General features: G+C 32.1%; 1 protein-coding gene across 17 annotated transcripts in view; it reads left to right on the top strand.

Annotated features, from left to right (window-relative positions):
- Window positions 1–18621, top strand: part of LOC127708932 (low-density lipoprotein receptor-related protein 2-like) — a 423265-nt gene that overhangs the window by 199008 nt on the left and 205636 nt on the right. Inside the window, exon 22 of one of the 17 annotated variants that reach the window (XM_052214129.1) lies at window positions 765–886. The exons of the other annotated variants lie outside the window; for them this stretch is intronic. Coding sequence (XP_052070089.1) covers window positions 765–802 — 38 coding nt within the window. The 3' untranslated portion in view covers window positions 803–886. Of the gene's footprint in view, window positions 1–764; window positions 887–18621 lie in introns of those variants that run through there. 17 annotated transcript variants of the gene reach the window in all.

Genomic DNA, 18621 nt, shown 5'->3' on the forward strand with positions numbered 1-18621 from the left:
TCTCTTTTGAATATATCTGAGAGTTCGGTATTTTTGTTAATTCTTGATTAATTAACATGTTTTCCAAATTTGTAGTATGAATAATAGATAATAGCTGTTTTCCTTTTGTTTTGTTTTGTTTTTACTTTTTGTTGATATAAGTGCAATGTTAAGCTTCATTTCCTGATGAGCATGCATAATGGTATTTTTGTTTAGATATTCCTTCAATAAAACATGTTTAAAAAGAAAAGTCTTTCAACTACACGTAAAGAAAACGTTATCAAATTAAGTTATTACGCAAATGTGTATGTATACTCGTTATATCGTGATATATAGATTATTACTGAGGGGTGCTGTGTTTATTGGCATTACCAATACTGATACTTTGTAATTGATTGCTTATTCTTGCCTAATTTTCTTACAACTATTTTTTTTGTACATGACGAAAAGAAAAGTTTTCATACATGTATTATTACTTTAATAATAATACGTGTTGCAGTGTCCATTAAAGATAAGGAACATCGTTGCATGTAATTTTGTATATATGTATGTGTATCTCATATCCCTTAATGAATTTGTTGTCGATCGTAGATTTTTTAAAACGTTCAAATTTCGTTTTTCATTTGTTTTAAGTATACTGCTACGATGTAGTATACGTGTACGAAGTATCATTTAAAATTCAAAAATGAAACAGAATACCAGAAACTATTTTCATTTTAACATTTTAAATAGTATTACAAGATATTGATAAGACATTAAATGTTTTTGTTAATTTATCATTACAGGTCCAAAAGGGTCCATTGACTTGCAGTGGCTGAAATAGCTAGTAGTTTGATTAGATTTCTAGTAAAACCATCTTGCTTTGACCATACAACAAAAAATAAAAATTAACTTATGTTAAACATACTACATGCTTTTACTTCATATTTGAACAGTGGGGATTGCAATTTTGTGTTTAGAAATCGTCTATTGAGATTTTATAATCATATAATAAAAAAATAATGAAATTAGCCAGGGTATAGTTAAATTCTGATCAGTTTAAGTGTAATCGTTAGATAAAAACCATTGTCGTTACCAGCAATTGCATATATATGTATTTCCCTTATGACGATATAAAAATCAGCTGCAAGTGACAACTACAGTAATAACTATTTTTTATCCTAAAACAAACACAACCGTATTTGTTAATTCATGTGTCATTTTGTCTCTTGTGGAGAGTTGTCTGATTGACAATCATACCACATTTTCTTATTTTTATATAAGTCATGTGAACCACTTGTAAATAAATTCATCAGAGTTACCAGACGCGCGTTTTGTCTACCAAAGACTCATCATTGACGCTCGAATCAAAACCGTTAAATCGATCAAATAATGTACGTACGTAAATTACTTTTTACAAACACGTGTTGCATGATCTCAATAATGACGACTTCAAGTCTAAACTTCCAGATTGCCTCTGTGCAAGTTCCCCATTTTGTATATAATTCGACAGACCACGTTATTACTAGACCTTAACATTGTAAATAATACTTCACTGCGAAATGTGTCCGAAAGATTATGAGCCTAATCAATTGGAAAAAAAAAGTTAAATCACAAAAATACTAAACTCTGAGGAAAATTCAAAACGGAAAGTCCCTAATCAAATGGCAAAATCAAAAGCACAAACACATCAAACGAATGGACAACAATTGTCATATTCCTGACTTGGTACAGGCATTTTCTCATGTAGAAAATGGTGGATTGAACCTTGTTTTATAGCGCTAAACCTCTCACCTGTATGACAGTCGCATCAAATTCCATTATATTGACAACGATGCGTGAATAAAACAAACAGACATAATAAGTAAAAATGTCAAAATAGGGGTGCAGCAGTCAACACCGTGTCACAATCTTAATAACAACAAAAACAAACAAATGTTTAACAAAGAAGCACAAAAAAGCATGTATCACCTTTAACATCCTCGTTCATTGCTTACTTATTTTTGTATTTTATTTATGCATGCCAAATCAACCCATAAAGGATCGAGGCACTGGGACCGAATCGTAATTTTAACATTAACTCTGGCGTAGAATTGCGTGTTTGACGTCAGAATGTAAACGTCACACAGGTAGAGATATAAAATCATTTTGTCCTTCAAAGTGTGCAAAAATTATAATAGAACAATAACACAATGGCGGGATGTTTAAAGTACAGAGACACGTCATATGTATCAAAGAATCATAAAACGTCACACGGACAAAGCACACAAGTAAAAATGAAAAAAAAAAAATACAAACAGCACAATGACGGGATGCATAAGTACAGAGCCACATCAAATGTATATCACCAAAAACAGATCAAACAGTAAAAGTAATATAAATAAAGACAAATAAAAGAACACTTTAACACGTTATTAAGATGATAAACAGCGTCAGTACGCAGAATCTATACTTCAAGACCATGTATTATTTGTAAAGTTGATACGGGATATTTATCAACAAGGTCTTGGTACCTTCCGATGAACATTTTTAGAAAAAAGGACGAGACGTTCTTTGACATACCCTTGGTTCATCAACTTTTTGCTCAGACAATGGTGACGTTTTACAAAGTCTGAGTAGGAGCTGCAAGCTCTTGCATACCGAATAAGTTGGGAAATGATTTTCCCATATGCAGGTGAAGTTCTTATATTGCTACTAAGGTGGGGGAAATTGACAATTTTAAAATTAAAATCGTCTCGTTTGTCATAGATTCTGGTACTGAGATGACTGTGTATGTCAAATTCGAGGTATAAGTCTAAAAATGAGGCGGAGGAGGCCGTGTCTGTTGTTTCTTTAATTTCTAGTTCTGAGGGATATATTAATTGAACCCAATCAGAAAAGTTCGGATAGTTATTGGAAAGAACACCATCAATATATCTGAAAGTGAAATTAAATAATCTGGCTTCTTTGATCTTCTTGTTTTTGACAAGTGTCTGAAGGAACTCCGATTCAAATGAAAATAAGAAGAGGTCGGCAAGGAGAGGCGCACAGTTCGTTACCATAGGAATGCCTACAATTTGTTGAAAAAGTCTACCTCCAAATTCAACAAAAATGTTGTCGATAAGAAACTCCAGCATACTGATCACTTGTTCATCTGTGTAGCATGTTTTACCCTTTTGTTCGCTATTAACAAAATATGTCTAATGGTATCCAAAAGTAATAAATTTATAGCGTATGCTTCCATTTTTATGTTGAAAGGCATTGTGGATTATTTCTGTTAGGCAATTTTTCAATTTCACATGGGGAATGGTGGTATACAGGGTTGAAAAATCAAAAGTTTTGATAGAACTAATTTCAGAAAAAGACCGAGATTTAAAATTATCCAGAAGTTCTTTAGAATTTTTAAGAATCCACATATGATTAATACCACTACGCGAGTAAACAGTTTCACAGTATTTCTGAAGACCCTCTTTCACTGCGGACAGTATTTTAGTCAATCTAATGGACAATTTTTTGGTGGAACATGCAGATGAGCCGGCAATGTACCGTTGTTTGTACGGAATTTTGTGAAGCTTTGGTATCCAATACAAACAAGGTAAGTCTTCTGATTTGTTGTCCAGTGTAATGTTCATTGAAGCCATGAAGGACTTATGATTCGCCAAAATCTCATCCTTGTCAAATGATATGTCTTTGTATGTGGGATTACCTGAGTGCTCATTTATTCCTAATTCTTTTACAAGACATTCGTTGTAATATGATTCACATACAAAGACAATATCATGTGAAGCTTTGTCCGCAGGAACAACAACATATTTATTATGAAGAGATGATAGACATTAAACAGCCTCTTTTTTTTCTGAAAATGGACTTTGGTCGATCATTCACACAGTTTTCAACTTATGAATGCGACGTTTTATCAGAGACCTGATTGTTTTGACCCATTCTGAAAAAGTGTCCAGTTCAACTTCTTCTCGTTTAGCCCATGCTCTGGCGTAGTCCTCAAAAGAATTCATAATTATTTTGAAGTTATGGTTCCAATTGATGTGTTGGGGTTCTCTAAACTTAGGACCATGAGATATCACCTTTCGGAGATTTTCATGTTTAATTATGTTTAGATCTCCAGTAATAACATGGCCAGAGGGGCTGTAATTATAAGGCGAATGGGGAACAGTCACATGTCTTAGGGTTTTTTAGGTATTGTTCTAAATCAAGGTTCTGCAATGCTTATTTATAGTTAAATACTTTGGGTGCAATGGTTTTGGTGTAACTGTACGATACAATAGGAACAGACTGATTTTGAAAATAAAAAGGAATTTTAGATGCTACCTCCTTGTGATGTAGAACGTTGCAGATGTTGATTGCATCAATTCCTCTACTGGTAAAATGAACAGGAAGGAATTTCCTCTTTTCCTCATGTAAAAGTTCCGATCTTACTGGTTTGAAAAGACGGAAAAGAGTTACATCACAAATTATACTGACAAGTTTGTATATGGGAGAAAATGTATTGATGTATCCTTTAGATGCTCGGACGCATTAAAATTATTTAACGTGTTGTTTTCAATTCTTTTCTTTATCAAGAGAAAAATCTCTCAAACATTTAAGAAAATTAACAGGCAGTGAAAAGAGAATAGTTCTAATGTAATGTAACCTAGCGGTTGATAAAGATGTGAAAGAAGGTCATCAAAGCTCCCAGAGGGCGATCTAGATTTGGAAGACTTTTTTACATTAGGCCGATGGCAATGTTTTTTTTGCCCATGACTACGTTGTTGTCGTAAGGTAGTATTAAATAAACTCACTGCAGGCTGGACTTGACAAATTTCCTACTCCTTTGACATTATCATTGCAACCATAAGGCATTGCAGTACCTGATTCCCTTATCCAGAAATTTTCTCTATCTTTTCGGAAAAGAGTGCTTAGTACAGGGCTATTTGTGTGATGATACATTTTTTCGATGATGCGTACTTTCATAGATAAAGAAGGATCATGGTCAGGTTGATTAAAATGGTTATAAAGAACCCTGAATTGCGGATCTTTATTATCAGACCGGTGTTGATTCATCCTTTTGCGCAAAGTTTGTCGAGTTTCACCAACATAAAGTAGCCCACACACAGTACATTCAATTCCGTACAAGAAATTGTCCGTGGAACAGTCCAGAGGCTCGAAAGATTTAGTATAATACGTTTTACCTGTCAAATTACTGGTAAAATCAGGAGTCGTGATTAACATATTACATGTCTTACACGTGCTCCTTTTTCCTTTTTTATGTTTACAAGATGAAATGAAAGGCGTTGATTAACTTGTAGCAGGTGTCTTTAAACAGTAAAAAATATTAACGCAACATGGCTTTAATTTATGGAAATACGACTTCAAAATATGCTGATGTATTCAGTCGCGGACTGTTACAAGCAATGGGTTAAACGCGAGAAAGAAGACGTAGATACTCTTTCCATATTGATTATAGATGTGACGTCGTTAATACTAATCAGAATTTAAAAGAAAACTGAATGGGTCTATGAATCCATAGACTACTTCAATCTTGAAAGACCCATAGATATTGTAGAGCACCTTGCCTACCTCCATGACAAATATGTTGTTGTTCCTGCAGATAAAGCCCCAAACAACATTGCTTTTGCGTGTAAATAACATTACATAAACAGCTTACTAAATGAATTAGGTATTGACGGCTCACTTAGAAACTCAACATATACCACACGACACTTATCAAGGAGGAAATCCTAGATACTAATAGGTATGTGCCTTTGAAATTTCAACGAAAGATAAAGAATTGGGTCGTCCTTCACCTTATTGGATTCCAGTAAACATGTCCTTACAAACAACGGTATATTGTTCGGTCTTCCATGCGCTCCACGAAACCTCGTTCTAAATTAGTAACATCAATTGTATCATGTGTGTACAAATAGACGTTTTTCAAACTGTTTACGGCTTCTGAATAAGAGTTGGAGAGGTTTGCTCCATCTGCTTAAATGATTAGTATTTTTTTCAAACCATATAGTCATTTATTAATAAGTGTATCATGAAGTGGATAACTTTTCAATTTCCGATGTATAATATTTTAATAAAAAGAAGTGTTCATGCATGTACGTCATGTTAATATTTCAGACAACATTTACGACACATTGTATTTGCCAACCACAACTAAGGTGATCCTAATGCACCGTTCTATCAATTATTCTGCATACAATCTTTCGAAATAAACGCTAAGATATTCCTCCTCCCTACACACATAACAATCGCCTTAGCCATATTTCGTACAGATTTTGAAATTTATTGTTGTCAATGCTCTTCAGGCGAAACTTATATTGCAGTATTTAATGAACAACATTAACGACATAAACGCTATTATTGCGATAGTCTGTTATATATTTGTAACAGTAAATATGCTTTTCTATGTAGATTATGAGCGTCCTGTTGGATTTGTAAAATGTAAAGACGGACTGCAGTGTATTTGTGCTTTTTCCATAATGATACAGATTATTGTTCAGGTATAAATTTGTGAATTATATAAAAAGATTAAACATAGAAATGAAACTGTATATGTTATAAGACTTTTCAGACCGGTTCTTATTGGTAAAATAAAATATCTGAAAAAGAGAAAAGGTCTTTTCGAAACCTTTTCCTATTTATCAATTGAAAACACAACTATACATTTCTGATGGATTCAGTCGAGGATTATTCTATGCATTGGGATTGACGTGACAAAAAGAGCATAAACACTCTTTCCAAATTGGTTTGTGTAAACATATTCTATTTATTAAATTCAAGTTGAATAATATACACACTTTGGCATTAGCATATTATTATAGCTAAATAATAACAAGGATGCGGTAACAAGCTGTTAACTTGTATTAATCCGTTTCCTAATTCAAATAAGAACATTTCATATGTGTAATACTCAAGAAGTAGAATGTATAAAATTGAATAATGTAACACTAGATGGAAAACAAACAAAACATATAACAAAGTTGTGAACACAACATGCACAAGAAAAAGAAATAAATCAGATACATCAGAAATACAATAGTAAAGTACTGGACGGGCCGAAGTATTTCAGATTGAATAATTCACTGTAGACATGTGAACAAGATGTTTGTTATCATATGACAAATCTTTTGCTACTGAGTATGAGTTTTGGAACTACCAAGAATATTTCGATGTTTTGTTCGTAGCTGAGTTCCGTTGAACCGTTTAACAAAATTTTCTCTGACAAAAAAATGTTTGATTCTGATGTTTTAAAATTGCTGTGCACGCATGATGTGAAATCAGGGGCAGTGCAACAAGTAATGTGCTGTGGTTTCTATATCACCACATAAACAAAGTGATGAGGCCTTTTTATATTTTACAAAAAAGATGATGATTAAGGGAACTACATTGCATACAAAGTCTTGAAGGATAAATTTGACCTAATCGCTAACCAATGTAATAACGATATGTGGGTTTAGTTACCCGAACCTTGCTACAACTCCTTAAAGCTCCCATTGAAGAACTATTTTAGCACTCTCAGGAGAGTCAACAAAACAATACACATATACTAGACTGTACAGCACTGGTAAGTCATTCGAACATTTCAAATATATGAAACAACGACGGCTTTTGCACACATGTTTATTTGCAAGTGTAAAAAACAAAGCCCGCAATTTTTTTTACCGAATACATTATTTATAAAGTCATGTGTCCATCTTATAAAGACAATTTTTCCGACCATCGCTAAATCAGAAAAATTCAGAATTCACAGTGCCATATGCATGTTCTGTTTGTACAAAAGTTGTGAATTTTGTAAGGTAATCTGACTGTTTAAATTCTTTTTCAATTGATTTATGCTAAATATTCTTTTTTTCATTATTTTTTCACAAATTCTGTAAAGTTATAAATTTTTAACTTCAAGTCATGAAAAGCGGCTTCATTAAAATTTTTACTTAGACTTATATTTCTTTCGAAATCTACTTGCTTTCATGGTACATTAAAAAGTGAAATGTATGTTTGCCTTTATGCTCAATGTAACTTGACCAACACTTGGGACTTGTCAAACCTCAATTGCATTCCTCAAAACTCAAAATACAGCAGAACTTTAAATTGATTTAAGAACATTGATACTAAAAACAAATCAATTTGTTTACATTTTTTTTTCCTGTTAACAATTTGCATCTTTCAAATTCAAGAAACAAAAAGGAAAAGCAATGTTTAATTTTACATGCTGTGACAGTATTTATGGAAATATAACACCGACAAGCGAAGAAAAATTTAAATTGTAGTCGAATTCATGCTTTTAAAATCGATCCTTTCTTTTTACTATTGTATCTTGTTTTCTATTTTTTTTTTTTTTAAATAAAGAGAAAAATCCTCTTAAAAAACAACAATAATAAGCAATTTGAGTAACAACAACATTTATGCTATCTTTAATATCATATCTCAACTATATTATATACTAACTGTTTTTTTGTCTGGTTTGTTGTGTTGTTCCAATGCTGACTCTTATGCATATACAGCATATCAGTCATGCATATGTGTGAAAAACATTGCGATCAAGTTTGGTAAATAGGACATACAGATAATAATACTAAACCAAATGAAAATAATAGAAACATATGTCTTTAAACAAATTGACGCGAATGAGCTAAACTCTTACATGTCATTAAACTTCTGATATTGGTAATATGTATGTAGCCGCTACAAACCACCAATGTAGGAAAAACATTGTGCAAAAAATATCTTCAAGTATCAATCGACATCAAAACTGCATTGGGATAATAAAAGTGACCAATATTACACTTTTTCCATTATGAACACATTTTTAGTTTGTTTGTTAATATCTACTCAAATAACCATGTTCTTATCTATCAGTCTTGATCTTATAAGAATTTGTTCATTGATTATAAATAAAGCAGTCCATATATTGTAATATATAATAGAAAGCAAAAACGATCGGAACGACAGGGAAGTTTTGCTCCTCGGTGCTCCTCAGCTTTGTACTTGTTTTGGCTTTCAAACTTTTTTCATATGAGCGTCACTGGTTGGTCTTGTGTGGAGGAGAGGCACGTCTGGCGTATTGAATTTTAAGCCTAGTACTTTTTGTTAGCTATTATTCGTGTGTTTCTTTGTCCTATATGTTCACCCATTTATTTGTATTGTGGTCCTGTCATGTGATGTTGTCGTTTTGGTGTTGTATTTGACGTTGCCATAAAAGCGGGAGGTTTGGCATGCTACAAAACCAGGTTCAACCTACCATTTTTTTCTTAAAATGTCCTGTACCAAGTCAGGAAAATGGCCATTATTATATTATGGTCCGTTTCTGTGTGTGTTAAATTTTAATGATGTGTGTTTGTTGTGTCGTTGTTCTCCTCTTATATTTGATGCGTTTTCCTCAATTTTAGTTTGTAACTCGGATTTGTTTTTATCTCTTTCGATTTATGAGTTTCGAACAGCGGTATACTACTGTTGGCTTTATTTCTACAAATAATTCTTCAGGGCGAAATAATCATTCCACTCATTATTAGAGTATTTGCTCTTAAATAACCATTTTTGTCTTTCTGTTAGTCGTCTTCCTCTCATCGTGAAAACTATTATCGAAAGATTGCCACTTCAGATAGAAAACATGATCAGCAAGACTAGATCTAAAATTTGTTCAACAAAGCCAAAATCGTTAGTCCACTTATTATTGAAGTTGTTCTTAAATGAAAATGTTGACGAATATTGTAAGGTTTTGCTTATTATCTTGAAAACTATAAAAGATATATATAGACCCTTCATATAGCAAAAATGACTAACAAGTCAAAATCTGGATTTACCTATAAAGTAGACTCATTATAGTAGTGACAGCACCTAAATATCAAATTTTGTACCCTTTTTGTGTTTTGGTTGAAGACTAAATAAGATAGAGAGAAGCCGTAAACAATAAATATTACCAGCAATACAAGATCAACATTTGTGATGGATTCTATTCTTGTATTCAATGTTGAAGAGTGTCCATTGTTGAAGAGGCACATAGACCTAGGTTAGCAACACAGGCTCTTCGATTTCGTTTAGAATAACCTTTTGAAATTAATCAATATGTTGTGTTTTTCTTTGTGTAAATATCTAAAAAAAAAGGATGTTAATGTATTTCGAATCTTAATGACAAAACGTTGAATTGTCCGAAATACTTAAGATATTCAAATAAGAAAGAGTGCGTTAGGTGTATTTTGCAAAACCACGCGTAATGTTTGGTCCTCTACAGCCGGTTTATTTTTCTTTATTCCAGTGTCATTGGTGATTCTTTTGTAAACAAAGCGACTGAAATACCAATATTTTTCTACACGTCTGCTTAATTTTCCGGGGCATCTAGGATCTAACCCAGTTTTAAGTGGGGTTGCTGAGTCTTAAGTTTTCTATGTTTTGTTTTGTAGACTGGTGTTTTTCTTTGGTAATTTTTCGTTTTGTTTTTTTTTCATTGCGTTTTCAGTTTGTCATCGACTTGGTAATTTCCGCCCCACTTCCTCGGTTTTCATCTTTCGAATATGTCTATCTCTTTTTATTGTATGCCTGATACAAATATTTAAATGATGAAATAGGAAATCATCATCCTTACTGAATGATAATTGTACATTAGCAAATTATTAATGAGTAAATGTGATATACATATGTTGTTCAATTACAGCACGTAGTTGTGGTGACATAATGTCTAAATGTGATAATGGATACCAATGTGTGATCGATTCCAAGAAATGAGATGGCTTCGCGGATTGTACAGATGGTTCAGACGAGAATCAAGACTTCTGTGTACAGAGTATGTTCACGTGCATCAAAAGAATTAAACAATTCATAGTCGAAAGGTTTAAGTAATGAAAATGATTGTCGAGGTTAAAAAAACATTAAAGATAACTTTTTTCTTTATCTTACAAATATTTCACATATTAGTTTCCTTTACATATGTTTTCATAGTATAGTGTTTCTTGTGCGGCCAATTATATATTTAAGTTGTCTTTGTTTCAAACATATACAGATAATTAGAGAATAGAAAGTAATTTAAAAACATGCTTCTATGAGATAATTTCTCTTTCAGGTACACTACCACAAAAAGAATTACAATCACTAGTGGTTGCATGTTAAAATAATATAAACAAACAATAAATACTAGTTATAGTGTTGTGTAAAATAGACCATGCATTTCCACGCAAAAATCAAAAATGTCCTTTCAAAAAAGGATGACATTTCATACAAGTAACGAACTCTTTGTTTGTTTCGTATTGGTTTGAAAAAAGATTGATGGCAATTAGATTAAAATGATTTCTTTTTCCTCTTAACTAAAGGAAGAGTGAAAATGTCCATCCAGCTTCTATCGAGTAAGGTTATGTTCCTATCTGCAATGCATTACAATTTGAAATTATTTACACAGAAACCAAAACACACAGAAGAGATTGGAAAACAAGTGATAAGAGTTTGATATTAATAACAGTAAAGCTCAAATGATTATATTTTTAGAAAATTATTGATTTAACGAACAAACATAGTTACATAGTCGGTGTTTTATATATGTTAGACGTGCATTAATATTAGGATGTGAATTCCTAAATATGGAAACGCATATGGTACACCCCTTGTTAAGTTATTTTGTTGCAAATAAGTCGGAGTTATTAGTTAAGTTGTGTGTTATAAACTGGATTTAAATCATCATGTGCAGTCAACTTGTCGGAATAATGAAGAAAAAATTGTATTACAATGTCGACTTGCTAATATTAATGTAATGACATAGTAATAAGAATTCGAAATGTTGAATTCAACTTGTTAACTGATTAAGTCGACAACTTCTTTATTTGATGATGAGGTAAAACCACGTGACCATTTTGGAAAAACAAAAGTCTATTTTTAAATCGATTTCCATATGTCGTTTGTTTAATGTGCTTCGAATGAGTGTCGCTATCCATTGAGTTCAAGTTCAAATTAAAGTTCGAGTTGTTGTTCAGAGTTATTTGGTATGAAAAGGGGGAACGGCAGTCAAATACCAATGAAAATGTACAAAAAAAAATATTATATTTCGGACATAAAGGGGGATATCCCAACACCACTTGGTCCGGCGTTTATTTTCCTTAGTTCTCAAATGGAATCGGTATTATAATAAATTCGTTGAGGATTCAACGGAACCCTCTGTCTCGCCTGAGATTGCTGCTGTTAGTGTAGAATTGTAATGTTGACAGTAAACAGTTTATTTTTCTGTAACATACAAAATTTGAAAACTAGTTTTAAAGATTAACTCCTTCGCAAGTTTTATAAAAATTCATGGAGATTTACAAATTGATCAGGACAAAACAGTTTAATTTACTACAAAAAATAAGAAGATGAGCAAAACCTTTACCGCATAGTAAGCTATGAAAGAATCCGAAATGACATGTAAAACAACTCAAATGAGAAACCTAACGATCTAAATGACGCCAACGCCGACGCCACTACTACATACAGTGAGGAGACGTGGGGTGATTGCCAATGAGACAACCAGCCACTAGATTTTAAATGAAGAGGATGTTAGCAATCATAGGCAGCCGTACGGCCTTCAACAAATCTTATAGTCGGCTATAAAAGGCCAGCACGTGGAAATATGAAACAATTCAATCGAGAAATGTAACGGCCCAATTTATAACAAAACAATTTACTAAAAATAAATATGAAACACATGAACCAACGAAAACCATTGTACTATAGGCTCTTGACTTGGGACAGGCATATGCATAAGCCTAACCTGAGACCGTTGTGTAACAGCACAACAGAAACTATAAAATCAGTTGCAGCTGGCTAACTCAATAAATCGGTATTACCGGCAAATATAAATTCATCAAAATCCGGCGTAGATCTCGATGCTCTGGATGAGTAAGCTGATCCTGTTCAACGATCTTCAACTGAGTCACCTATCGTGTTATTCGTGAAAATACAAACCCAGTGATTTAGTCTAATGCTGTAGCTCATCCTCGAGGAAAAGAGGACGGAATTGTGGTTACGACAATTGGATAATATATTATCCGTTGTTTCCCTGTAACTTGAGTGTGAGTTGATAAAAAGTGTTGTCTGCTCTATGATCGGGTTGTTGTCTCTTTGACACATTCCCTATATCCATTCTCAATTTTATTTCATTTATTGACAACAAAGTACAAGTCTTTTGATTTGTGTCGAGCCTCCGACATTAATGCCGCAGAAGTGAGACACAGCAAACCTTTATTCCGTCGTCGTTAATGGCGTCTGCGTCTTCGTCATTTAGATCGTTATGTTTCTCGTTTTGTTTTTTTTTACATATGTCATTTCGGGATATTTCATAGCTTACTATGCGGTAAAGATTTTGCCTTATTGTTGAGGACCATACAGTGACATATAGTTGTTAACTTCTCCATGATTTTGTATGTGATGGAGAGATGTCTTATTGGCTATCATACCACATCTTCTTATTTTTATATAAGGTTTTTTTTTCTTTTGCAGTTAATTAAACTGTTTTGTCCTGATAAATTTATCAATCTCCATGAATTGTTATAAAACTTGTATAGGAGTTAATGTTTTAGATCAAGATAAAGCATCTACAGAAAAAAAAAACTATTTTTTTAAGTTTTGTATCTTGCAGAAAAATTAACTGTTTACAGTCAACATTACAATTTTACACTGACAGCAGCAATTCGGGCGAGTAAGGGTTCCGTGGAATCCTCCACGAATTTATTATAAAACTGATTCCATTTGAGAACTAAGGAAAATAAGCTGCCGGACTATGTGGTGTGGTGTTATCCCCTTATGTCCGAAATATTGTTATTTTTTTAGTACTTATTTTCTTATATTTGACTGCCGTTCCCCCTTTTCATACCAAATAACCCTGAACATCAACTCGAACTTTAATTTTAACTTGAACTCAATCGATAGCGACACTCATCCGAAGCACATTAAACAAACGACATATGGAAATCGATTTAAAAATAGACCTATGTTTTTCCAAAATGGTCACGTGGTTTTACCTCATCATCAAATAAAGAAGTTGTCGACTTAATCAGTTAACAAGTTGAATTCAACATGTCGACTTCTTATTACTATGTCATTACATTTATATTAGCAAGTCGACATTGTAATGCAATTTTTTCTTCATCATTCCTACAAGTTGACTTTAACATGTTCAATATGATGTTTGATTCCAGCTTATAACACACAACTTAACTAATAATTCCAACTTATTTGCAACAAAATAACTTAACAAGGGGTGTACCATATGCGCTTCCATACCTAAAGCATAACATATTTTAAAAAGTCACTATTTACAGTAATATGATATATAATTAATTTTGTAATGGTCTTTATTATTTGGAATTATTTGCAACATTTGATTGACATGTCGACATCCACAATAACCTTACAGATCCAAGGAACATATATTAATGTACAAGTCACATTGGCTGTGCAAGTAAAACATTAAAACCATTATTCTGTCAAACTTGTTGACACTTTTTAAACTTAACATTGAAATCAGCTTAACCTTTATTGACAAAAGGAATACGAAAATTGTTTCTAATGTCGAGTCACTTTTAACAAAAATGTTCCTGAAATGGTGTGTGGGCGCATCCGTAGAAATTGCAGTCAGTACTTAAACCTACTTAACCAACATGTTTTCTTTTCTGTTATTGTTGCATACTGAAATATAGCTAAACCATGCATAAAACACATGTGAAATTTTAATGGGACAATCTGTCAAAGGTTTAAGATGCATAAACATATTCTTATTTCTTTATATCTTTTTTAAAGATCGCATCTGTCCAGTTGGAATGGTGAAATGTGAAGATAAGGTTCAGTGTATTTATGAAATACAGTTTTGTAGTAAATATCCTGACTATACATATATTAAGCCTGGTGTTTTTGGTAATCAGTTTTAGCTGTCAATGGCGTGTATCGTATTTTGACAAGATGTTTGTAATAAGGTTTAATAAACAGTAGTACGTCTATGTCAGACAATTGTTTTTCATTTGTTTGATGTGTTTGAGCTTTTGATTTTGCCATTTGATAAAGTATTTTTCGTTTCGATTTTCTTTGGAGTTTAGTATTTTTGATATTTTAATTTATACGTTTTGTTTTCTTTTTACCAGTTTTAGTTTCATGTGTATGTAAAGTTTGTTCATTGTAAATTTCGTGTTTCCTTTTTTCAATGTTATTGTATTCATGTACTGATATTATGCATTGGCGGTTTGAGAAAATATAGATATGTATAAAGAACGACAAAAACAAACGAGTTGTTTAATGTAATATGGTGTAAATCTAAATTGAGTATAAGTGATAAATATAGAGACTATTTCGAAATAAATATATATAATAGGTTAAAGCATATAGTATGCGGTGGAGTCGTGTAATGAGTATATATTTTTTGACACAACTATGAGATAAAGACTTGATCTCAGTTTCGAACTGCAATGGCCCGATTATTGTTTTAATCGAGAGAAATGTAAAAAACTAAATGTTCAAAACACAGGTATATTGGATTTATGTTTAACAAATTGGAACGATAACAGGTGAATTTGAACGACAAAATGTTATTTTTGCTCAGAAGTGCGTAAAATATATTTAAATGTTTATCTTTGATTTGTTTTCTTCAAAACATGACATGCGTGATATGTAAAGTTTTTCAAATATCTGAAGAATGCGGTATAAGGTTTAGACTATCATCTTTTTGAATTTACCTTGGAGTTAGGTAATTTTGTTAAGACTTTTTCAACCCATCAACATTTTGGAAAATGTCTGTTCAAAGTCAGATATACGACAGTTGTTTTCCGTTGGTTGATGAAGACTAATGTTTGATTTTGTCAGTTTGATGAATTTTCCCCTTTTGAATTTACCTGAGAATTCGATATTTTGTTAGTACTTGATTTACTAGCATGTTTTCAAAATATGTAGTATAACAAATCAGCAGTTTTTGCTTTGGTTTTTTTCTGTTTTTTGTTTTATTTTTTTATGAGTGCAATTGTAAGCTTCGTGTCCAGATGAGCATGCGTAACGGTATTTTTTTTATGAATGTTCCTTCAATAAAACATTTATGAAATCAAAAGTCTTTCAACTACAAATGAAATCGTGTAAACAAGAAAACGTTATGAAATTAAGTTCTTGCGCGAAAATTTATGTATACTCGTTATATCGGGATATGGTATAATTTATTACTTTAGGGTGTTTTGTTTTTTTGCCGTCATCAATACTGATACTTTGTAATTGATTGCTTGTTCTTGACTAATTTTCTTACAACTATTTATTTTGTACATAACGAAACGAACATTTTTCATACAATTACTTTAAAAATGATACGTGTTGCAGTGTCCATTAAAGATAGGGAACATCGTTTGCATGTAGTTTTGTATATATCTATTTGTATCTTATGTCCATTTATGAATTTGGTGTCGATCGTTATTTTCTTATACTTTCAAATTTCGTTTTTGATTTTTAAAAGTATACTGCTTCGTTGTAAGATACGTGTACAATGTATCATTTAAAATTTAAGAATGGTTCAGAACACCAGAAACTATTTTTATCTAAAAATGTTTAAAAGTATAACAATATATTGATAAAATATTGAAGGTTTTGTTAATTTATCTTTACAGGTCCAAAAGGATTCATTAAATTGCCGTGGCTGACATAGCTAGCAGTCTGATTAGATTTTTAGTAAAACCATCTCGCTTTAATCATACAACAACATATAAAAAATGAATTATGTTAAACATACTACATGCCTTTTTTGTATCTGTAAATAGTTGGGATAGCAATACAGTTTGTACGAATCTTGTTTTGAGATGTTATCATCATATAATAAAAAGATATGAAACACGTCACGGTATTGTTCAATTTCGACCAAGTTTATTTATATCATTAGTCTTGCCATTGGCGTTTCCAGCCATAGCTAATAGGCGTTGCATTCATGACGATATAAGAATCAGCTGAAAGTCATAACAACTAATTTATTTTTTTTTTTCGAGAAAAAACACACAAGGTACAAACTAATCCACATGGAATATAAAAAGTGAATTAGGATAAAACGTTTATGTAAGGGGAATAAAACTGTCTTTCATAGTCACGATTTTTCTTTCCAGCAGTATGATCTCGGTTTTGCAGTTACCCAAATTGTAGTTTATGCACAGTCATGACCAATGTTTCTTTCTTTTCAAGAGGTTAGGTAAAACAATCTGGGAACGCGAACATAAACAATGCTTATCCGATCAAACTTTAAAGACAATTTTGATTTTAAATTTGAATTTTCACAGTATTATACTTGTATATAAAAGAAAGTGTCTAAATTAAGTGTATGTATATGTAAACAAGTGCCCGTATTCAATGTACCATATTTGTCTGCAATCTTCGGTGTTTTAATTATATTGTTTTTTGTGTAAGACTTTCAAATTTGCATGTATATATATTGATACTTATTTCAAATAATGAATCACTTCAAACATGTGGTTATCGGATTTCAAATTGTTATACACACATTTCCTAGCTGACATTAAACAAACTTGAAACCAGTCCTTGCATATGTGGAAGATATAACGTACCACATACGTTTTTTTTGCTATAGAAGGTATTTAGTCGCCTCTTACAAGTCAATCATTAATTTTAATAGTTCATGTCAGGTCCTTTTTTCCAGATTTGTGCAAAACCCTAGTAAATGAACTTTAGTCGGATTTGGCTGTGTTGATCGTATGATAATTAGAATATAACAATAACAATGTTCAGTGATTTGAAGATATAAACATGGTATTAAATCCATTACTGGTAAAAAAAAAAAAAAATACCACAGAGACAGTCGAAATCCATAAGGTCAACAGTAACAGACAATAATAAAAAAAAGAAATAAACTAATAAAAAAATCCATACAGCACTACAGAGAAAACTTAATTTAAGCAGCACTGTCCAATCAAACACCGGTGTTGAATTCGTGTACTTGGAAAGTCCTCAGTCCAATATATAATTATGATACCAATGGTGTTGCTTATTGCAAGTAAAAATACAATGATTTTATTATCATCTACATGTGGTTAACTAGAACGGTTTTATGACTACGACAAATGTAACATGTCCAAGTTTACATTTTTTCCATTACAGTTGGTATATTCATATTGAGAAAAGGGATGATTTCAACTTGATCAACATGTTCATTGTGATCAGGAACACTCTATAAAGGAAATGATAGCATCACGACTTATTAGCGTAATATCAAATATACGTCATTTTGGCAGAATAAAATAGATATGATGAAATATTGATTATCGATAAATAACAAACTCGTTGAACTGCATCTAGACATTAAAAAACAGATATATGAATCATGTACTCCACCAGAGATACAACCAACTAAATATTTGTGAAAAACAAGCCTGTAAATGTATCGAATGTAATAGAATTGACACGACGAAAAATATACATGTTTCACCTTAAATTTGATTCTCAAAAATCAATACACAGAACTTTGTTTAGAATAGAATTGAGAATGGAAATGGGGAATGTGTCAAAGTGACAACAACTCGACCATAGAGTAGACAACAGCCGAAGGCCACCAATGGGTCTTCAATGCAGCGAGAAACTCCCGCACCCGGAGGCGTCCTTCAGCTGGCCCCTAAACAAATATGTATACTAGTTCAGTGATAATGGACGTCATACTAAACTCCAAATTATACACAAAAAACTAAAATTAAAAATGATACAAGA

The sequence above is a fragment of the Mytilus californianus genome, unplaced genomic scaffold (assembly GCF_021869535.1).
Source record: "Mytilus californianus isolate M0D057914Y unplaced genomic scaffold, xbMytCali1.0.p SCAF_7, whole genome shotgun sequence".
In the NCBI taxonomy this organism is placed as follows: Eukaryota; Metazoa; Mollusca; class Bivalvia; order Mytilida; family Mytilidae; genus Mytilus; species Mytilus californianus.